The sequence below is a fragment of the Eumetopias jubatus genome, unplaced genomic scaffold (genome assembly GCF_037043125.1).
Source record: "Eumetopias jubatus isolate StellerSeaLion01/CBP00866 unplaced genomic scaffold, mEumJub1_p1.0 scaffold_4, whole genome shotgun sequence".
Classification (NCBI taxonomy): Eukaryota; Metazoa; Chordata; class Mammalia; order Carnivora; family Otariidae; genus Eumetopias; species Eumetopias jubatus.
Genome location: NW_028274810.1, coordinates 134,101,463 through 134,126,179, shown reverse-complemented (window position 1 = coordinate 134,126,179; position 24,717 = coordinate 134,101,463). Strand labels below are relative to the sequence as shown.

Genomic DNA, 24,717 nt, shown 5'->3' with positions numbered 1-24,717 from the left:
AAACAAATATGAGTAGTATCAAATAGGGAGACAACACAGATCTAAAATTTCATTGATATTCTTTAAGAAAAGCAGTGGCTTAAACAGCTGAAAAGAAGACTTATCAAATACCCTGCAAACAAATTATTAATTTTAAATAGCCTCAATATTCATTTATTCTAAGTTAACTATTGGGGTTATAGAAACTCAGGAGTGATAGGTAAATATCTTTCATAAACTTGGCTTAGTTTAATCTAAAACATTTAGGGCTTTATTTTAAAAATATGTTATTAAATAATCAATTGTATAGAAAGTTTACTAGAACTGAACTCTAACTGAAAATCTTGAAATAACATTTTGTATCTGCTAAAATGGAGCAGTTCATTTTAATGAAAAGCACAATACACACAGTAGCATCCTGAAAGTAGTTAATTACTTTCATAGGTACAACACAGCTCAAAACATATACCTGTAATTTATCACCTACAAGATGAGTATTAATTTGTGCTCTGAATTTATATTGCCTTAGGAAGTATTCCAATAAATGTATAAACTATGTTGCAGCTTCTCTCATGAGATTTTTAAAAAATGTATTATTTTATCTCTTCTTATTGTTTTGGGTATATATTCCTAATAATAATAATAATAATACCAATAATGTAACTTCCAACACACATTGTCCAATTTTCCAAGAGGTACCTGAACAATGAGGTTGTGATCCACTCCAATGGCCGTTTAATTGGCAAGTCCTTGATGACTGGCCTAGAAGGGTACGCTTTCCTGTGCAGGAATAGTGAACAGTGGACCCAAAGTTGTACTTCTCACCAGACAGGACTGCATTAGGAGGAACGCCAGGGTGTCCACAGTCAATCACTACAATACATAATTATTGAATATAAAATTTTTTTATATCTCCTATCGAACAACCTGCACCACGTTTTATAAAATAAATCAGAAGTAAATTATCTGTTCAAATATACCTAGCCTCCAGAAGTAAAAAATCCAGGTGAAAGCTGACTTTTAAAAAAATAAAATGGAAGTTGCAGTTACATGAGCCATCCTGTTAACCCACTCACCAGTGTTTAGCAGGAACACTGTCAGCAAGCATAAATGAGTGAGTATAAGTCTGTTATGTGTGGGGGTGGTGAGTGTGTGTTTATATGCACATGTGCATGGGTTTAAAGTATGTATGTGCCTGGACAAGGATATGCAAGTTAGAGAGAGCGGAGGAGAATGTGGATAATCTAAATAAGGACCTACAATGCTATATAGGATTCAAAATGAGCCCATACAGAAATTAAAAGGGAAGAATTTTGAAGGTAAAGGAAAGGTAATGAAGATGGATATGTGACACACAATCTAATAATGCAGTCTAGAGTAATTCCATTTCCAGTCAGTAATGAATAAATCATGCTGTACAAAGAAAATACTCAGTGGCTTGTTAACTAAAACACTACTAAGCATAGCAGAATCAGATATCAGTGCATTGTCGAATTTTCTTTATAACCTAGAGGTAGCCTGGGAACTAACTGTGTACCACCTTTTAGTTATAACTTGGAGAAAGACTGATTGCAATATGACTCCAGAGTTTTAAATGGCACATAAGGGGATATAAACTTAATAAAACCCTTGACTACTTTGCACACTACCAGAGACGCTATAGGAAATAAAGAAAGGCGAAAAGTATGAGAGCTGAGAAAATCTGAAGGAGTTCATGTTTACATGTCTTATGAAAGATTTTTAACTTGAATGCTATAGCCACAAGTCAAATAAGTGAATTAGTCAACTATTAGACCAGACTGTCTACACAAAGAAGTGAAATACATTTTAAGAAAAAGATCAACAATTGAATTATTTGCTACAGAAGCTGAAATTTAATGAACACTGCATGAAGTTTTGTTTCTTCGTTAGTGCATGAATGATGTCACAGCATTTTCAAAAAATCCCACCCTGTAAACATAAAGTGCCTTTAACTGAAACATTATCATAAAATAATTTTATAATTTAGAAACTTAGTACAACCCCAAATTACTTGCACAATGATTTCTTGACACACCACTCCTTCAATCTATAAACTTCTTCTTTCTTATCATGATTCATCAATTTTTTTGAGACATAGCTATAGTTAAGACTTAATAACTAACTGAATATTTCAAATTCATGTTCATTTCTCTATGTTCTCACATTATTTCCTTACTACACGTGCTAATTTTATGCACATCTGCTACAATTTATCTTATTTATATTCTACAACTCCAACACAACATATAACAAAATGAATTCAAATAAATGTTCACTGATTTGAAAGATGATATATATCAACATTTACTGCATTTATATGTATATGTGTCTATAATATGATAAATGTTTAAATCAGTAAGTTTTAAGTCACACATTTGTCTAAATCTGTAAGTATTCTAAAGCCCTGGTAGATGTTTACATTAAGACTAATATTGCCTTAAATGAAATTTAAAATATTAGTACAAAAGAAAATCAAAATGTAATGACCTTTATGGTATGGTAATATCATAGACTATAACAGATGCTGCTTTTCATAGTCTATCTGCTTTATCAAAGCTCAAAATCAAAGAATCACATTAATATTAATAAAAAATGGCATTCAGGCATTGAATTGGCAGAATATAGGGGACCACAGTTTCAAAAAATGAAACAATAAAACCGAGAATTAAATTAATTACAAACAAGATCCTTCTGATATATAGCTCTACATAGTTTATAAGACAATAATAATCCATGTTGCTTCCATGGCATTTTCGCAAGGAAGAATTCACATTATCTACTTACTGATACATTCTGGTAAAGGTTTGTCCCACTGTCCATTTGGTTGACATATTAAAACCGAAGATCCAAATAAGAAATATCCAGGATTGCAGTCATAGAATACCACAGTGCCATAGGTGAAATTTCCATGTTCTATTTTACTTTCTCTTTTGGAATTGGCTGGAATTCCAGGATCAGAGCAGTTCACCACTAAACAAATGACAAATTTTGGAAGTTATGTTTGGAATAATATATACCGACCTACATAGATTTCCATTAGAAATGGAGTTTCAAAGGTAAATTTAATCAAACAAACCAAAGATTCCAGGAATAAAATTAATACATGGGCTACATAGATAATGAAGTGAAATCCATGTGGTTGAAAACATAGAAAAAGGGAAAACTTTTCTGCAAAAATTTTTGAACAATAGTAACTCCATAAGTTTTCTACTGAGTACAGATGTAAAGAATGATACCTTAAGCTATAAACCATAAAGCATGTAGAAAAATTATAATTTGTTTGTATTTTCTCAGACAGTATAAAATATATCATACCTCTTTGCAAATGGAAAAACAGCAAAAATCTCTTTAATCTGTTTCTATAGAAAAAAATACAATAAAGAAGCCTCCAGTGTTGGCATCACAGTAAGTGAGGACTCAGTCTCCCCAAAAAATATGAAAAAATAAATGCCAAAGGTAAGTTCCATTAATCATAGAGCAAACCACAAGTAAAATGATCTTAATGACTTTTTCTATGCAGTCATAAAATAGGTACAAGATAATAAAGCTAAGCAATTAAAATAAAACTTGGTAACTTCTTACTAGACACATGGCCAGAGGCAAGGGAAACAAAAGCAAAAATGATCTATTGGGACTTCATCAAAATAAAAAGCTTCTGCACAGTGAAGGAAACAATCAACAAAATTAAAAGGCAGTCTATTATATGAGGGACTATATTTGCAAAGGACATCTGATAAAGGGAGGGTTAGTATTCAAAATCTATTAGGAACTTATAAAACTCAACATCCAAAAAAACAAATAATCCAGTTAAGAAATGGGCAGAAGACATGAATGGACACTTTTCCAAAGAAGACATGCAGATGGCTAACAGACACGTGACAAGATGCTCAGCATCACTCATCATGAGGGAAATACAAATCAAAACCATGATGAGATAGAGATACCACCTCACACCTATCAGAATGGTTAAAATTAACACAAGAAACAACAGGTATAGGACATGATGCAGAGAAAGGGGAACGCTCTTGTACTGTTGGTGGAGATGTAAGCTGGTGCAGCCACTCTGGAGAACAGTATGGAGGTTCCTAAAAAATTGAAAATAGAACTACCCTATGATCCAGCAATTGCACTACTGGGTATTTATTCAAAAGATACAAAGAATACAGATTTGAAGGGGTACATGCACTCCGATGTTTATAGCAGTATTAAAAACAATAGTCAAACTATGGAGAGAACCCAAATGCCCAACAACTGATGAACGGATAATTTTGGATGGATAATGGATAATACATACAATGGAATATTATTCAGCCATCAAAAAATGAAATCTTGTCATTTGCAACAACATGGATAGAGCTGGAGTGTGTTATGCTATGTGAAATAAGTCAGTCAGAGAAAGACAAATACCATATGATCTCCCACTTACGTGGAATTAAAGAAAGAAAACAAATGAACATATGGGTGGGGGGAATAAAGGAGAGAGGGAAACAAACTGTAGGAGACTCTAAACAATAGAGAACAACCTGAGGGTTGATAGAGAGAGGTGGGTGGGGGGTGGGCTAGATGGGTGATGGGGATTAAAGAGGGTACTTGTGGTGAGCACCGGGTGTTGTATGTAAGTGATGAATCACTGAATTCTACTCCAGAGACCAATATTGCCCTGTTAACTACCTAAAAAAATTTTTTAAAGCCCCCCACCCAAAAAGTAAAACCTGCTAATTTTAACTTTTAAGAACATAAGATAAAAATTAAGGAGAAAGGACAGCATAGCTAATGAGAGGACATCAATATTAAATCCTTTTGTTTTATTACCTGAAAACATTCTATTATTCTGACCAAGTTATTTCAAATGTTGTCATCTATGCTTACACAGACACATTGTTACCATGCCTTAAGCTGGAATATAATTAGACGTTTACCTTTGCACACTGGTGGAGGATGGCTCCACTGTCTGTTGGCTTGGCACTGTGCCTTTGTTGGCCCTTGCATAACATACCCAATATTGCAAGAGAATGTCACCACATCATTAAAGTTGAATCCATTGCCACTTGTTCTTCCATAAATTGGACTACCAGGGTGACCACAGCTAACAGCTAATAGCAATGGGTGGGGGAGAGGAGAAGCACAAAACAGAATATTTGGTTATCAGTTATCACATGACAGTTATATTGAATCATTTCAAACGACATGGAAAGAAGACCACTTTTATGTGAAAACATATTTAAAGTACTTTTACTATTGCAAGGGAGCAATTTAGAATGCTTTCAAAATAGTCTAAGAGAATAGAAATATTATATTAGTAAAGAGACAAATATTTATAATTGTGATCATTTCATGCTAGTGCAGAGATGTTTAAAGTTTCATGGTGTCTTTCATTCTCTCTCTATTTTGTTTTGTTTTTGCTTTTTTGGACAAATACTGTAATTCAAAAAATCTGGAAATTCTTGAAGTCCATGTCACTAGTTAGAAGCAGAAAGGAATGAAACTGAACTTATTTCCCTTTTGTAGTTAAGTTTAAGAATGGAAGGTCCATAAAAGCAGTTTTTTGTATTTAATTTTGAAATAGTTTAGTATTATTTATACAATTAATTTTTATGAATAGTAGATTGCCAAGCAAAGTGTGCTTGAAGAATTAATGTGACTATATAAACAATAAAAATAATGCATGATGTAGTAGCATTCTCCTTACTCTTTTGAGATACCAATATGAACACTCTGTAAACATGTTAATTTTACTGGTTTATTTTCTTCACAATTGATACTTGATAATTTAGCACAATTTTGTTTAGAAGTAATGTATCAATTAGATAAATTATTTAAATGTTTTTAGGGTTATAGTTCTATTCTAGATTTTATGTACTGCTAGGCTTTTCCCAAACACTGTATTTCTGCATCATCTCACTCTATTAATCAGAGCAACTCCAGTAATAGTGCTTCATAATTGGGCACAGTGAAAAACCATAGTCACTTTTAGTACTTTTGAAATGACCCAAGAGCAATTATTTTTCAGCTGTATTGTTAACGTCAACCTACTCATTTGGAAATTTAAGTGCATCTTATTCTTGTTAAAATTATCAATAAAGAAACCAGTTTTACCCCAAGGGCCAATTTTCTTTTATAGTCTCAATTACTCAACAAGAAAAACAGTGGTATTAGTTGGCTATGCCTGAATATAAGAGAGAGGGAAAAAAATCTAGGACAGACCCAAGCATAATGTGCTGTCTTTAAATGATCAGTCCGTGTGAAAATGCACATGCACACGTGTGCATGTGTGTGTGCACACGCACACACATACACACACACACCCCTTAGAAAAGCAATATTAATTATTAACTCTATGGTCTATTATCCTATTAAATTTCAACACCTGGAAGTATTTTCCATGAAACTAGAACTTTAATAAATATGTGTTGTTTGAATAAAAATCTGACAATGAGATCTATAAATATGGATGTAATTAGTCACAGAATAAATGAAGTATTTCCTGTGAATCCACACTAAAAGTCCCATGCATTATTTATCTGAAGCCTCCAAAATGTCTATAGTATGATCATATGATGTTATAATTACAGCATATTTACAGGTTGATTCTCATTTTCTAACACCAATTTTAATATAGATGTCAGTAATTGTGGATGGAAATGATCGGGAGAAAGAAAAAAGTAAGGAACACATTGATAATTGCCTTTCTAGTCCAAAATAGGATAGATTGTGATGTGAAATACTGTGTGTTGGTGGAGATTCAGTGGATTAAGCAAAGTAAAGAATTTTTAAAACTATAAGTAAATAAAATAAAATAAGTAAAAGTATTGAATATCAATATTCAACTCTATTCTTACTTTTGTGCTATTACATTCAAATTAAATGCACAATGGGCAAATCTATGCCATACACATAGAAACCACAAAGCACAGCAGCTGTATTTAAAAAATAACAAAAATCTTTTATTTTACATCCCACTTATTCTTCATGTGAGAGTTCATAAGTAAATTAACTTAAAAGGTCAGATAGATATTTGTTGAACCAATGAGAGATATTATTAAAACAATTCCCAAGTTGCATAGTGTTACACAATTTTGTACGAATTTTAAAATAGTGAAGAGTGCTGTAAAACAAAACTTTAAATAAATTTTTAATATTTCATATAAACTTTTATGAAAAAATATTATAATTACATCAGATGTGTATATGTAATCTTGATGGATTTAAGAATAAGATGGATTTTGAAGCTAAAAGGAAAGATAATTATAAATACTTTTAACCATTCAATTTATGTATAATGGAATTAAGGCCTAGAGAGATTAAATGACCTGCATTAGCACATATAATTAGTAATGGAACTGAAATGAGAACAATAGTTCTTCATATCATGTCTGACAAGTTTTTTCCCCACTAATTACACTCCATCAGGATCTGATTTTGATATGACAGCCATAGCATCATAATTATTAGAAAAAAATTATCCAAAGCATTTTCACTATAAAAAGTTTCATAATATCACATTATGAAAATACTGATGCTACTGCACAGTGGTCTCAAGGAATTAAATCCTTGTAAGCTAACATTTGTCAAAATATACCTTCCATATAAGAATATGCATTGATAAATATTTTTATTCATATTAAATACTAGAATAGCTGAACTTAATTTCTTGTCTTTATGATAAAACATAAATAATAACAGACATTCCAATATTTTCTTCCACTTTCTTGGTTTTATGGATGGTTTTATGTGTGTGTTTGTTTGTGTGTATGTATCTTACATAAGAAAAAAATATTGGTAGTTATATGAGACCAGAGGCTTCTAATTACTTCTGTCATGCTTACTTACGCACACAGGATGGGAGCTGACCAGACCAATTGTGATCCTGCTGACATATTCTTACTGAAGAACCAATTAATCGAAAACCAGGATTACACTGATAAACAACTGTGTCTCTGTATCCATAATTTTCTCCAATGACTTGACCATTCACAATGAGCTCTGGAATTCCACAGTGACCCGCTGAAATGGGTCGGAAAGTAATATTTTTAATATTGTGATTTAAATTTTATTTTTGTATTTATATCCATATATAACACTACTAAACTTTTAAAGTTTATTTACAAGCATGCTACAAATAATGCAAACATGATAATATGACATAAAGATAACTACAAGATACTCAGCAAAATGCCAAATATTTGGGATTTAAAAGAAAATATCACTTCTAGTAACACTTGGGTCTAAAAGTAGTTAGAAAACATTTCAATCTGTGTAGAAATAAAAATATATCAAAATTTAAGGAATGCAGATAAATCAGTGTTTGGTGAAATGATTTATAGCGTTAAACACTTTTATTGGAAAGGAAAAAAGATATACAATCAATGAGTTAAGATTCCACCTTAAGAAGAGGAAAAAGAAGAGCAAAATAAAGAGGAGAAAATAAAGCCAAAGTAGATGAAAGGATATATTGCAGATAGTTACCGAAATCAAGGAAATAGAAAATAGAAAACCAAGAGAACATTACCTAAACCAAAGTGTCTTTCTTTAAAAATGGCAAAAAAAATTGCTAACCTCCTAGCTAATTCTATCTAGCACACACAAAAAAGAACAAAATTACCAATAACAGAAATGAAGTGATACTACTACAAGCTTACAGAAATTAAAAGGATAAGGTAATATGAAGGACAGTTTTATGCCAATACATTTAACAGTTCAGAAGAAAAGGGCATATACTTTAAAAATTATATACCAAAACTAACACAAGATAAATTAGAAAATGTGAATAGTCTTTCATCTATTAAAGTACTTGAATTTTTTTTTTAAGATTTTATTCATTCATTTTAGAGATAGAGAGGAAGAGACTGTGTATGCACTCATGGGGCAGGGGAGAGGCAGAGGGGGCAGGAGAGGGACAAGTGGACTCCGCACTGAGGTGGAGCCCAACCTATTACATGTCCCGGAGATCATGACCTAAACTAAAACCAAGAGTCCCACACTCAACCTATTGGGCCACCCAGATGTTCTCCCTCCTTCTTTTTTTTAAATAGGCTCCACACCCAGTGTGGAGCACAGTGTGGGACTTGAACTCATGACCCTGAGATCAAGATCTGAGCTGGGATCAAGAGTCAGATGCTTCACCAATTGAACCACCCAGGCACCCCCAAAAGTACTTGAATTCTTAAACAAAATCCTTCCCACAAAAACCACTCAGGCTCAAATATTTTTACTGTTTTAACCAAATATTTAAGTTAAAAAAATATACACACTCTTAGAAATAGAAAAGAAAGGACTACTTCTTAATTTGTTTTATGAGGTAATCACAGCCCCAATAGTAAAACTGGAAACACATTAAAAACCAATATTCATCACGAAAATAGATGCAGAACTCATTAAAATTTAAGAAAACCAATCAAGAAACATACATAAAATCAACCACTATAATTTGACAGAGTGAAAGAGATAGTGACATATTAATAGAGTGAAGAGGGAAAATATGATTATTTCAATAGATGAAGAAAAAGCATTTGGCAAAATTCAGTACCAATTCATGATGAAAACTAACAATGCATTTAGGATATAAGGGAACTTTTCAACCTGATAAAGACATCTGCGATATTATGATTTATAGTAGGAAGTATGTATTTGGTTTTGGTCCCTGTTTCTGGCACAGAGCTCCTAAAACTCTTGGCATTTCCTAAATGGTAAGAGAAAAAAAAAATGTGTCTTGTTATGTTAATGATTTGGCTTTGAGATCTCACCTAAGTATGGAGGCTGGATGCCAATGGAGTCAACCATATGATTACAAGGTTGGACCTCCGGGGAGGAGAGAAGGACTAGAAGTTGAATTAATTGCCAATGGCCAATGATTTAATCAATCATGCCCAGGCAATGAAGCCTCCATAAAAAAACAAAAGCACAGGGTTCAGAGAGCCTCTGGACTGATGAACACAAGAAGATTTAGGAGAGTGGGGCCCTCAGAAAGCATGGAAGCTCCGCACCATTCTCACATACTTTGCCCTATGCATCCCTTCCATCTGGCTGTTCCTGAGTTACATCCTTTTGTAATAAACCCGTATTAGTAAGTAAAATGTTTCTCTGAGTTCTGTGAGCCACTTTAGCAAATTTATCAAATCCAAGGAGGGGGTCATAGGAATCTGTGATTTAGAGCCAGTCAGAAGCACAGGTAATAGCCTGGGCTTATGACTGGCATCTGAAGGGGGAATGGAAAGCAGTTTTATAAGACTGAACTTTTAGGGGCAGCTGGGTGGCTCAGTTGGTTAAGCATCTGTCTTTGACTCAGGTCATGATCCCGGGCTCCCCACTGAGTGGGGAGTTTCTTCCACCTCTCCCTCTGCCCCTCCTCCAGCTTATGCTCTCTCTCTCTCTCTCAAATAAATACAATATACATTTTTAAGATCATTTATTTATTTACTTGAGAGAGCAAGAGAGAGAGAGCACAGAGGAAGAGGGCACAGAGGGAGAGGGAGAGACTCCGTGCTGAGCAGAGAGCCCTACTTGGGGCTCAATCCTAGGACCCTGAGACTAGGACCCGAGCCAAAGACAGATGCCTAACCCTCAAATAAATAAAATCGTTAAGAAAAAAAAAAAAGACAGAAACTTTAACCTAAGGAATCCGATGTTGTCTCCAGGTAGTGACAGAATTGAGTGGAATCATAGGAAACCCAGTTGGTATACAGAGCATTGTTTAGTGTTGAGAATTGAGTCTCCAGATGCCAAAAGACATCTAAGAAAAAGCTCCAGCTAACATATTTACTAAAGAAATACTGAATTCTTCCTTCCTCACGTAGGGAATAAGACAAGGATGACCACTCTCACCAGTTCTATTTAACATTGTTTTGTTGGCCCTGTGCAGTGCAAACATTAATACAAAGGAAGAAAGAAAGCATAAATTTGGAAAACAGAAAAGTAAAACTATTCTAAGCTCAGATAATACATATGTGGAAAATCCGATTTTAAGAAAATCCTAAAACTAATGATTTAGCAAGGTTTCAGGACACTAGATAAATATTTCAAATAATTATATTTTTATATAAAGGAGCAATGTGAAAATGTAAATTAAATGAAAAATGTAATTAAAAATGAACAATTTCACTTATAATATTAGAAACACATTCAATATTTTCAGGAATAATTTTAACAATAGACATAAATGATCTCTATGTTAAAAATACAAAATATTGCTATTGCAAAAAAATTGAAGACCTAAATAAATGAATAAATATACTAAATAGAGTATGCTTATTAATCGAAGACTCAACATTGTCAGATGCAAATTCTCCACAAATGATGTATGGATTCAGTGTGATCCTGATCATAATCCTACTAGATATTTTTAAAAATAAAGATTGATAAACTAAGTCTAAAACTTATATGAAATTGGAAAAGATACACAGTATCCAAAGTTATCTTGAAAATTAAGAAAAATTTGAAAGATATACATACAAAATTTCAAGGCTTATTATAAAACCTATTCAACAAATAGTGCCAGATACCCTTCTAGAAAAAAAATTAAACCTCAATTTTACATCATTCATTATACATACAGAGCAAATTAAAGATAAATCATAGATATAAAAGTAACACCAAAAACTATAAAACTTCTAGAAGAAAATATGAAAGAAAATCTTTGTGACTCCTGGCTGAGTAAAAGTTTTGTAAACAAGACACAAAAAGCAATAACCAGAAAAGATAGACTTTAAAAATTTTAAAATTTCTGCCTATTAAAATGAGAAATAAGTAAGCAAGTCACAGGTTGCAAGAAAATATTTATAAAACACATAATAATGAAGTCCTTACCACCGGAATATAGAAAGACTCCTATAGTTCATAATAAAAGCCAATTCAATATAAAAGATACTTCACCAATTCACAAAGGAAAATTTACAAATTGCCAAAAAGCTCAAGACACTGTACTCTATCAGTAATCATAAAGACAATGCAGATTAAAACGTTATAAAATACCTTTATGCACCCAATGGAATGGATAAAATTAATAGACTGGCTATACCACATGCTGGAGAAAATGTGAGACAAACTCTTCCAGGAATTTTACTCCTAAATCTTTAAGAGAAATGAATACATATGCTCACAAAAAGATTTTTACATGAATATTCATTGCACTTTTTTTTCATAATAGCCCAAAAACTGGACAAGGATCAGGTGTCTATCAATAGGGGATTGACCAACATGTGGCATATTAATATAATGGAATTCTATTCAGCAATTAAAAAAATAGTGCTACACACAACATGGAAAGAGAATGAAAGAAATCTTACACGGTATATAATTTAGAATTCCATTCGTATGGATTTCTAGGAAGGGAAAACTAACATATGGTAAAAAACAAAAACAAAACAAAACAAAACAATTATTGTCTCAGGGTTGGAGGGAGCTGCAGATTGGCTGTACAGGGCCATGAGGAACCTTTCCAAGGTAATAGTAATATTGTATAACTACAAAGTGGTTTAAGTTAAACAGTTATACACATTTGACAAAACGCATCTCATTGTGTGTTTATGATATATACATTCCATTTTATACACATTTTGCCACGGTAAAAAAGAATCAAGAAAAGTAAACAAATATTAAACTCTCGGTAAGGATATGCATGCTGAATGTTAAGCAAAAAAGTGCACTGAATTCTGCACGTTACTTTTAAATACATCCAAAAAAAAATGAACTGATTGATTGATAGAGGCTTGGGAGGATAGATAGATATGTGATAAGCAAATATGACAAAATGTTAATTGTAGAATCTAGGTGGTGGGCACAGAGACACCCACATGTCAAGTGTTTCAACTGAAAAACTGAAAAATTCATAAGATGCTGGGGGACTAGGAATAAATGTACTGTATTTAGAGAAATGATCATAAGCACATACTAGTGGCCATTATTAGCCAAAAGTGTCTGTGGATATAAGAACAAGTTTTTTTTTTTTTTTTTCAAACATGAGAATGACTGGACTACATTAATCCTCAAAGTCAAGTTCAAGTGTAAGATTCTAGGATTTGCTTGTTTGGCAATTGCATTTTCTTTCTACCCACATCCTTTGGAGTTTATATTAGATGTCAACACTACATCTTCTGCAATGGATGGTGATGTTGTCTTCACAGAGTGAGAGGCAATGTTCTCTTATAAATCTTCCTGTTACATCTTATCTCTTCAGAAAACAGAATCAGGATTCTAAACAGGTGAATAAAACCACCCTCTATATACAATATTCAATAAATAATACACAGTACACAATAACAGTTCATCAGGGCACAGAGCCACAAAATATGGCATTTCAAATTTAGATTACATATACATTTTCAAGTTTATATGTAAACTAAATAATCTGTAATTGAAATCTGCATAACCAAAATCAGTTTGGAACTATGAAAAATATTTTGATTATTTGATCCTATATAAACACATAAAGACTTAATTTTGTACCATTTTTTATATAATAGTCTTACAGCATATTCAAATATACATGCTCTTATAAAGAAACCATTGTTGCTAGGCTTCCAAGTGTACTTATTAACAAATATGCCTGAGAGGGGAACCAAGGATTTTAATCAAAACCTGTGGCTATACCTTTTTAAGTTTTAAATAATGATTGCATTAACATGAATATGCTCAAGTTATAAGCAAAACAATATGTATCTAAATTGTTAAAGTATAGATTTTTCTGCCTTGCCTCATATTCTTAAATAGAGTAAATATTTATAGACAAAACACTGTCCACATCTAGCAATACCCTGGTTCATAATAAACAGTGATATTTAAATTAGTAAACAAAAAGATTATCTCTTGTTCCCAACAGACAAGTGAATAATTATTAGAACAATTTTCATTATGCCTAATTCAGTACTTGCTGTCATATCTTGAAATCATTTTGGAGAAAAATAAAGCATAAATCATACCATTCTCTTAATATTAAAAAAATTAATGAAGTCTTTGAAAAATGATAAAGCATAAATCATAATATTCTTTTAATAATAAAGGAGGAGGGGCAAAAAGAACTAGCTAGTTCAGTTTCTTTAACTGAAAAGTTTTTTTTTTTATAATGAATTAAAAAACCCTAAGGGGGAAAAATCCCATTTGCCTAAAATCAGGTTTGAAAAAATATATTTTAAATAAGTTTAATAGAAAGTAATATTACACATGTTAAAATCTTATGAAGTTAAAAGGGAGAAAGAGTTTAAATGCGGAAATCGTTTTTCTCCTTCGATCATTACCTTAAGCAAATAGGTGAAAGGAGAATTGACTATGGTTTAGAATGAATTAACTGCTACAGTGATTAATCCAGCTGAGTTTGCACACATATAATTTTCAGCAATTAGTTTTCACCTTTTTATTTTCACATGCCTGGAAGAAAATGTGTCTCTCCTTAATGGCATAAGATTCTCATTTGAAATACTAGTTGATTAACTTTAAGGGTTATCTGTTTAATAGCTTTTCTACGATGAAATATTTTTAAAGTTAAACATTTTCTGGTTAGCATCCTTACTGAGTCAATATAAATGATCATCTCTTGTTATGGAAAAAGGGCTGCCTCCTTTTCAGAGGCAGGGGTTGGGGGTGTGGTTGGTTAAAATGATTCAAAAATCTGTACCTAGGCATCTGGTTTCAGATCCACTCCAAAGACCTGAAGAAAGGCATTCCCGTACTGCAGAGCCCACAAGCATGAATCCGGAATCACAGGTAAAGATGGCTGTGGAGCCATATGAAGTTTGAGTTCCAATCTTATTTCCATTTGGAGGTGTAGGTAGTTCTCCGCAGGAAATAACTTGAAAACAATAAAAAAATAGAAATGCTTAGAGACATAGTCAACGTGCACTTATAACATAACCATGCTTTTAACATTTTGAATTCTCTATGATCTGACATATTCACAACTGAAATCAACATTTGTAAGACATTTTGAATGAGTGTGAAAATGCGGAGAAAATAGATGACACAATTTAAAATCTATCCTCTTTGAGTTCTCTTAAAACCTTCTGAGTGACGGCAACATGTAACGAAGCTATTTTTGCATCTTTGTTTAGCCAATCTGGTCACTCAGCAGGTTGTCATAAAAGAAAAAAAAAATCACAAGGTGAAGGATTTCCATCCCTTTGACTTAACCTGACCCAAAATTTCCTCTTTAATCTGAAACAATGCTAAAAGAATACAGGAATACCTCATTTTATTGAGCTTGGCAGATGTTACGCCTTTACAAATGGAAGGTTTGTGACAATCCTGCATTGAGTAAGCCTATCAGTGCAATTTGTCCAACAATATTTGCTCATTTTGTGTCTCTGTGTCACATTTTGGTAATTCTCACAATATTTCGAATTTTTTCATTATTATTATATTCGTTATGGTGATCTGTGATCAGTGATTACCACTAACTGAAAGCTCAGATGATGTTTAGCATTTTTAGCAATAAAGTATTTTTTAATTAGGATACGTACATTATTTTTTAAACACAATGCCATTACAGACTACAGTATAGTGCAAATATAACTTTTATATAAGCACTGGGAAGCCAAAAGTTTTATTTGACTTCCTTTATTGCAGTATTAGCTTTATTATGGTGGTCTGGAACTGAACCCACAACATCTCTGAGGTATGCTTGTAATTACAAGTAATTTTTGTTGAGATCTCCACAGTTTATAAAGAAATTGACGTGTAAAATATCATTTGACTTACAAAAACCATTAGATAGAATGATATTTCATATTTTGTTTGTATATTTTAAAAAACTAAAAAAGAGATTGACTCACTAGGCCATTTAGAACCCAGCTCTTATGACTCCTTCATATTTAAAGAGTGCAAATAAAATGTCTTTCTTGAATAAAAAACAATAGTGGATAATGTTTATTGAGTGCTTATTTTGTACCAGACACTATTACTAGTGCTTTAAGTTAAGTAATTCTCAGAACAACTTTATGAGGTAGGTGGAGTCAATATCTGAATTGTATGGATAGGAGCACATAGTAGTTAAGTAACTTCAATAAGGTCACACAGCCTATAAATAGCTAAATCAAAATTAAAACCCAGTCAAACTCCAGAATCCAATACTTAGCCACCAGCCTACAGTGCTGACTTTCAGATCTAGGCTTTAGGTGTCCATTAGGCAGACAAAGAGAAAATTTGCAAACTTTAAATTGTTGCATATAAAATTTTAAATGTAGTGATTGTTTTGAACTAATCCCTCAACAACCCTTTGCAGTAGCTATACTATTTATTAATATTAATAATATTTATATTTATATTATTTTAATTTAAAAGATGAATAGAGAATCAGCAAAATCACTATTCTTTCCATTTTTCTCAATGAGTTGCTATCTTTAGATTCCTTGTCTTTCCCCCACTCTTACCTGTAGGCAGAGACCTCGTTTTATGTATCTCTTAAACCCCTCAACATCATAGATGATCCCTTAAAACCTTCTACATCATCACAAAAGAACAAGACAAACATTTGTTGAATGCCTGATTAAAGATTTTATTGTAGATAATTTTTTCCTAGCTCCTTGAAATTTCTCTATCCCATGTGCCTGTATAATGAAATAATACTGGAAGAACAATGAGGCTTGAAGCAAAGAAAACTCCCAGGAGAAAATGTGAAAGGACAGGGCAAAAATTTAAAAATATAGATGCCATATTTTTAGAATATCACAATTATAATTTTGACATCTATTTTTGAGATTTTAATTCATCAATACGATTATCTTATAAAAGAGGGAAATCCCCTCATATGGATATTAAAAAAATAGATTGCAAAATAGAATATTCATCAGTAAAATAATAGTAGATACTCGCATACTTATTACACAAAATCAATTGTTTGCTGTGTTGAAATTCTTAATAATCATAATCATAATCCTATTTAGACTTCTGATTCCTTTATTAGTTTATTTATAAATTATGAGTGTTTATGTCATAAATGCCATAAAGTTGTGTTGGGCACAACATGAAAAGAATGAATTTTCAGCCTAGCATATTTCCTGGCACAAAGTAAATACTCAATAAATGTAGGGAAGGAAGTTCAAATGGACTTCATAATATTTCACCTGAATGTCCTATGTTCAGTTAACTTATCTATATTAGACACTGACCATTTATATTTTAAGAATGCATGGAAATAGAATAACAATATGTTCAATTTGATTCAATAAATATTGAGGTCATGCTGTGAATCAGGTTCAAGCTGATATTTTCAAGATAACATACTATTAAATCTTTATAATAACTACAGGGTAGGTATTATTGTAATTTTCTGGCTTAAGAAATTTAGGATCAGAGAAAATGAGCATCATATAATGTAGTGATTAAAAGCCAGAGGGTACAGTCTGACAGCTTGAATTGAATCTCATTTCTCTACCATTTATTGGTTCTGTGATTTGTGTAAAATGATTAAATCTGGGGCTCAGTTTCTTTTTTGACAAAATAAGTATAATAACATCAACTACTTCTTAAGATAGGGACTAAGCAATAAATGAATTAATACACATAAAGGGCTAAAAGCAGTGCCTGCCTGGCAAGTTTTAAGTATACAATAGGCATTATCAAGTTATTGTAGTAAATGATAGACTTAGAATCCAAACACAGGATTTCTGCATCTAAAGTCTGTGCTTTTTTCATGAGCGTTTACTAAAAAAAAAAAAAAAAGTTACAAAATTTTAAAATTTAATGAGAATATGAGAATAAAATGGCTTTTTAATAATATTATCTCATTATTGCTCTAGTGTGTTTGGAAAAGGAAGTGACCAAAGAATTCAATCAAGTGGGGAGGGTATGTGTTGTAATGAGTACTGGGTATTTATATAAGACTGATGAATCACAGACCTGTACCCCTGAAACAAATCATACATTATATGTTAATTAATTGAATTTAAATTTAAAAAAAAGAATAGCTTATGAAATAAGTTTAGCTGAGTGGATACTTACTTTGGCAATATGGTCTTTCATTTCTCCAACTCCAGGTCCCATTAGGAAGACATTCAATAGAAGCAGGACCTAGCCCATGATAACCAGGATCACAGCTGAAAACTACCTTAGTTTTGTATTCATAATGGGAGCCATTCACAATTCTCCATCTTCCATGTTCCAAGGTAAAGGAATTGATGCTTGGACATGTAACAACTATACAATAACCAAGAACATAAATGTTAATCAATCATGTCTGTTCTACTTCTTAACTGTATATTGTATCTATTCTATCCCCTACATCACTACTACCTTAATTCATTCACTATTGTGCCAAAGTCCTTCAGCATTTTTAAAAATTTATTTTTCATGTTAATCTTTTCCAGTCCCCCAGCTCTATGGTATTGCTGGCAGTTCCTTGAATATGTTATACTATTTCACACTTCAATGTCTGTGTACATATTATTCTATTTACCCAGTATCTTTATTACTGTCTTACCTCTACCCTCTTCTTTCTTTTCTTTCTTAGATATTATCATATCCAAATTTATTCCTTAATACAGAAAGACATGAAATGTATTTTAGTGATGAATCATTCCGATTATATTAATTTGTTAAAATTTTCTCTTTTCTTTGAAACTGATTTAAAAGTATTATTTTTGAAATCTTTCTTCCCAACTTTTATGAGATACAAATGACAGGATTTAGGAAAAAGGGAACCCTGGTACAAGTTGGTGGGAATGTAAACTGGCACAACCATATGGAATATATATGTAGAGCCAATATGGAAGATCCTCATAAATGAAAAAGAGGACTACCATATGATTCAGTAATCCCAATCTGGGTATACATCCAAAGGAAATGAAAGCAGGATCTCAAAGAGATATCTGCACGCTCATGTTCATTGCAGCATTGGTCACAATAGGCAATATATGGAAACAACATATTCTCATTAATTCAGAAATTTTGGAAGGACTGTATTTTGAGGAAATCCATTTTATGAGAATGGTGTTTTTGTGCAAGAGTTGTGTTATAAACTTTGGCTAATTCAAAACTTATTCAACATAAGATAAACAGAAGCATCATTCAATACCTATGTTAAGACTAAACATAATTTAACAACTTTCATTTTAAGTGAAATAACTAAGTTGAAATGTTAGTATTAAGTGATAAGAAATAAATGTAATATAGAGACAAAAAACCTTATTTAAGCCAACATTTTCCAATTCTTTTGCTACCAAATATTTTAACAGAATTATTTGCTGTCACCATTACATAATATTCATTTACGTATTAAAGTAGTAATGAAAGCAATGGAAATATTCCAAGTGCAAGTAACCTGAAGAATACTGACGGAAGTTGAGGTTATGGATCATCTTAGCAACATCTTTTGTCCTTATAAAAATCAAAGCTGAATGTATTGTAATATAATTTTATTAATTATAAATCTTTAAATTTGCTTAAGGACATATACAGAAAGTACACATGTTGACGGATGGATGAATTTTTACAAAATAAGTGAAACTATTATGTAAAATAAAATTCATTTTAATTTTTTGACATAAATATTCTGGAGTTTATGTCCTTATACTGTCTTCTAGTTGTTCTTAGTACAAGACAGTTTAATTAACTTTTATTTCCCTCTTAGACAACATATTTCACTTCAGGGATTAGTTCTAAAATTTGAACAATACATAAACTTTTAAAGCATACAAGATGCCAAAGGAAACACAAATGATACCATTTCCTTAACACACATACCAACACAGCGAGGGGTCTTGTTATGATTGCTCCAAGTTCCATCTGATTGACATATGGCAGTGGTAAGTTCCTTAGACGACAATCTATATCCATCATTACAAAAATAGGTAACTCGGGTTCCTACCAAGTAGTCTGTTGTGAGTATTCCTCCATTTGTTGGAGCTTTAGGAATCCCACAGGAAATTGCTAGAATGAACACATGTACAAAATCATAGAAAAATACTTAATTTAGTAGATAAGTCTCTTAAATTGTAAAGCATGTAAAACCATTTGGGATTTTATTAATTCCTCTGAAACAATTTCAGAATATCTCCTAGAAAGGCTTTCCTGAACCATAACTTTTTGAATAATTTATTTCAAACTCCTATTGAATGTCTTTTTTTTTTTTGGTTGGTGAATCCATACATTATTAATGCTTTATTTCTGGGTTTCTTACTTGGTTTCTTGTCAGTGCGTGCATGGTTATCAGCATTCATATAGATTATATGATAATGAAAATTGGATAAATATAGGGTGTATCTAGGGCTAATCCATAACTGGGCCACCACCTAACAAGTCTGGTAAATTAATTTGACAGACAATTATTAAAGATTATAAAGGTGTTGGTAACTAATACTCATCAGGGCTTTGGCCAGGAATACAATGCATAGACGCATAGATTTATTTTAACTGGAAGCTGGATATTGCTTTGTCTTAGGCCCAAACTCTATGTGCTTGGACACCATCTATAGAATATCATGTGATCAACATGTTTAATAAATATAGGGCCTGGACATATTGTCTTAAAACCTAGGTTGAATCAGCCTGCATTTCACTGATATGTCTTAGATGTCTTGGTTTTCATCTACAATAAATCTGATTTAGGTGAAATTAGTTTTCCCATAATGTGACAATTACAGTAAAAATTTTTATTTACTTTATTGTGCATCAGGTATTTTCACATCTCATAAATTCAAGTAGCTATACAGATAGACTCTAAGATTGATTGTTTGCCATCTTTACCAGTACACATTTGTGTCTCCAAAAACAAAGAAAAAATATAAGCTTTCAGTGAATGTATTTGGCAGCAAAACCCTCATTAAAATGAGATTATTTGTATCTTTTCTATCATATTCAGATATGTGTAAATATTTGTACATACGTCCGCACAAAAACTAGTGTATTTGATTATGGGTACAGCTCTACAACCAGCTGGAGTTATGTAACATCTAGTATATGTACTATATTACCTCTATAAAATCAGAAAATTTCTGAATTCTGAAATATCTAGTCTTCTAGGTTTCCTATAAAATATACTAGACTTATAAGTATATTTTTCTCATATTAAAAGAAATAAAGAACAGAAAGGTTTGAGTTTGGTTTTAATATTGACAGACTTGTGTTCTAGTTACCTAGCTTTCATTTCAACCTAAAATTCTTTTTCAACTTCTTTCAGAAAACCTACCACTTAGGTGTTTAATTTTAATTAATCCATGTGAATTTCACTATGAAGTAAAATATCTTAGTGAAATCTATATGACATTCACAAAATTGAATGGCAGAGTCCCGACTGGTGCACGGTTTGATCTTTCATAATCTGATAACTTGAAAATTATGAACAGAAAAGCAGTAACATTGACTTAATAAATTATATAGGCAATCTCATATAATTATGTTATTAGCCCTTCTATCATGTTGCAGACGTAAATGGTTCCCTGATGTCTGTTCAAGCAATGTTGATATTTCCACTTACGACTTTTGGGAATTTCAATTTGTAATAAGTCATCTTCCTATGGAACCCCACCAAAGACTGTGTATTTACTGATTTAAAAAAAAATCAACTATACATTATTGGAGTACTGTAGGTTGAATTTAGATCAAAGTAGAAGGAAATAAAGTTTAAAAAGGAGTGATGGGGGGTGGAAGGGATGGGGTGGCTGGGTGATAGAGGGTATGTGCTATGGTCAGCGCTGTGAACTGTGTGGGGCTGTTGAATCACAGACCTGTACCTCTGAAACTAATAATACATTATATGTTAAAAAAAAAAAAGAAGATAATAGGAAGGGGAAAATGAAGGGGGGGAATCGGAGGGGGAGATGAACCATGAGAGACTATGGACTCTGAGAAACAAACTGAGGGTTCTAGAGGGGAAGGGGGTGGGGGGATGGGTTAGCCTGGTGATGGGTATTAAAGAGGGCACGTTCTACATGGAGCACTGGGCGTTATGCACAAACAATGAATCATGGAACACATCAAAACCATGAGAGATGATGGACTCTGAAAAACAAACTGAGGGTTCTAGAGGGGAGGGGGGTAGGGGGATGGGTTAGCCTGGTGATGGGTATTGAGGAGGGCACATTCTGCATGAAGCACTGGGTGTTATGAACAAACAATGAATCATGGAACACTGCACCAAAAACTAATGATGTAATATATGGTGATTAACATAACAATAAAAAAATTTGAAAAAAAAACTAATGATGTAATGTATGGTGATTAACATAATAAAAAAAGAAAAAAAAGAATAGGTCCACATATGTGGTTAGTATAAAATGGCTATATTTTAGACCTAAGAGAACGGCAACATGCTCAAATGATAGAACGACAACTATGCCTGTGGGTAGATTATGACTTAACTTCTCATCTATAAAATAAAAAAAATCAATTTCAAAAGAACCATCATCATTGAGTGGTTGTCACAGAGGCTTCTCTACAGAACTCTCAGAATAGTACAGATTAAAAAGTGAGGCAGGGAATGCAAAGAGACTGTTTCTACATAACACTGTACAATACCCAACTGCATAGTGGGATGAAACTGGTTCAATTCCTGAAGAAGAGGAAATCAATGAAGGGTTATTTGATGTGTAGATGAATAGATAAAACACCTGCCTAACCCAACTAGAAATAGCAGACTAGATTTTCTATCTTTTTCTGTTTTCACATTGTGTAACTGTGGCTCAAGTAAATATGCATAAGGATGTATAAGGAGACTGAAGAAATAAAGAAAAAAGATGACTGAAGAATATAAAACAAACTTGGAACAAAACAAAAATTTGCATTATGTGAATAGCTCTTCCAAATGACATTTAACCAGTTCATTTTAATAAGCTATGTTCAAATACAGATAGGTCACATACAACAAAGGTTTTCATTAACTAATCTTTTAAAATTGTTTCAGTAATAATAAAAGATCAATTTTGGAAATGGCTCCTTGTTATCATTTTACTATGCCAAATATCTTAACTGCATTTTGATTTAACTATTCTAATAGTAGAACATTTTAAATCAAGAACAATGAAAAAAAATTGAACCCATATGTCAATGTTGTATTATATATCAAAAAATTCAATGAAATTATAGTCCTGACTATACAAAGCAATTTCAAAATTTCAGTAAGTTTAGGATATTTTTTATTTCAACCAATAGGCAATTATTTTAACTAAAGATTTCTTAAAGATTATTTTATATGTCCTCTTATATACCTAAGCAATCATTACACAACTGAAATGTACTAGTTCAAAGTCAGGTCATTTTAATATTTATTTAAAATATATATGGTTTAGAGGTTACTCTTTATATATTTTTTAAATTCCCATGATTCTGAAATTATAAGATCAAAGATTCTTTTCCAAACCAGTTCTGGGAAATACTAAGAATTTATGACTATTATTCATTAGTCAAAGAAAAGCAGATGTTTTGATAGTTTATTAAATATATCTATTCAACATGAAGTCAGCTTTTTCAATGTTGGTAAGCCACTAAGGTTATGACTTTTCACAGAATTCTAGTAAGTGATTAATATTTCCTGCATCAACAGAACAAGGAAACAATAGTTCTTTCATTTCTCATTTATTTATACATGCCTGTGAGAGTTATCTTTTCATGAATTAAAATTACAGTTTAACAGGTAAAAAAATCCATTCCACGTGTTTGGTAATATCTATGCTTATTTTAACTTGCTGTTGTTCAATTTTAAAATTTAATTGATCTATTTTATATTTTATTTGTTTTATATAAATTCCTTCTGATAAGTAGATTATAGGTAAGACCCATTATTTATTAACTGAGAATACTCTGCATTTTTTAAATGTGAGGGTTCATAGCTGTTTAATACACCTCTATATGCATGCTAGAGTAAATCAAATATAAAATTAAATTTCATATGGACAAAATACTGTGATATGCTAAATATTAAAAATTTTCTAAGTCCAATGACATCACATTTTTTGGTATAACTGATGTTGCACTTGTCTTTATAACTATACCTAGCTAAGAGACTGCTTTTTAAAAACAAGATCTAGTCCAAAGATCTAAAATGTGCCATTTGTTGAATAAGAAGCTTGTCATTCTGTTTGCTGTAACAGGATACAACGCTCTGACAGTGCCTCAATTGTTAACAAAATACAAATGAAAAAGAAAGATGTATCTCTATCAAGTTAGCTAAAGAGTGAAGAAAAAATGACATGGTGGCTGGCTACATTTTCTTCTTTCAAATTTGTTGCTCTGAGAACACATTTTTGCATGCTCAGAGTGAAAATCTTCAGTGACCCTGCCCACTCTTATCCTCTCTTTTCTCTCTGCAGACTCCACACTAAAGCAATCTCCAGCTCTGGTCAATCATTTTCTGACAACCAAGTAATGAGAATGGTAGATGTATGAGTAAAGTGTGTTCAGGTGGGGGCATCTAGGTGGCTGTCAGTTAAGCACTGGACTCTTGATTGTGGCTCAGGTCATGATCTCAGGGTTGTGAAATCGAGCCCCATGTGGGGCTCTGTGCTGGGCATGGAGTCTGCTTAAGATTCTCTCTTTCCCTCTCCCTCTGCCCCTCCCCACCCTACTTGCTCGTGCATGCTCTCTCTCTCTCTAAAACAGAAATTAATAATAATAATAATTTTTTAAAGTATGTACAGGTGTATGAGTGGTTAGAATAAAGGCATTAATCACACAACAACAAATGAAGAATTATAAAACAATGTGTCTCACTCTTCTCAAATTTATTATTCTGCATTTTTAAGTCTCATTTTCAAGAGGGGCATCTATAATATGCTTCTGAATATTTATATTTTTGGAAGT

At 32.2% G+C, this 24,717-nt stretch overlaps 1 protein-coding gene across 4 annotated transcripts in view; it reads right to left on the bottom strand.

Annotated features, from left to right (window-relative positions):
- Positions 1-24,717, bottom strand: part of CSMD3 (CUB and Sushi multiple domains 3) — a 1,163,243-nt gene that overhangs the window by 51,503 nt on the left and 1,087,023 nt on the right. For 3 of the 4 annotated variants that reach the window (XM_028122520.1, XM_088023099.1, XM_028122523.1), the window contains 7 exons: positions 19,666-19,851; positions 17,926-18,120; positions 14,606-14,779; positions 7,831-8,004; positions 4,920-5,093; positions 2,785-2,970; positions 679-852 (listed from right to left, as the gene is read on the bottom strand). In XM_028122520.1, coding sequence (XP_027978321.1) covers positions 679-852; positions 2,785-2,970; positions 4,920-5,093; positions 7,831-8,004; positions 14,606-14,779; positions 17,926-18,120; positions 19,666-19,851 — 1,263 coding nt within the window. The remainder of the gene's footprint in view (positions 1-678; positions 853-2,784; positions 2,971-4,919; positions 5,094-7,830; positions 8,005-14,605; positions 14,780-17,925; positions 18,121-19,665; positions 19,852-24,717) is intronic. The other variant, XM_028122521.1, reaches the window with a different exon arrangement.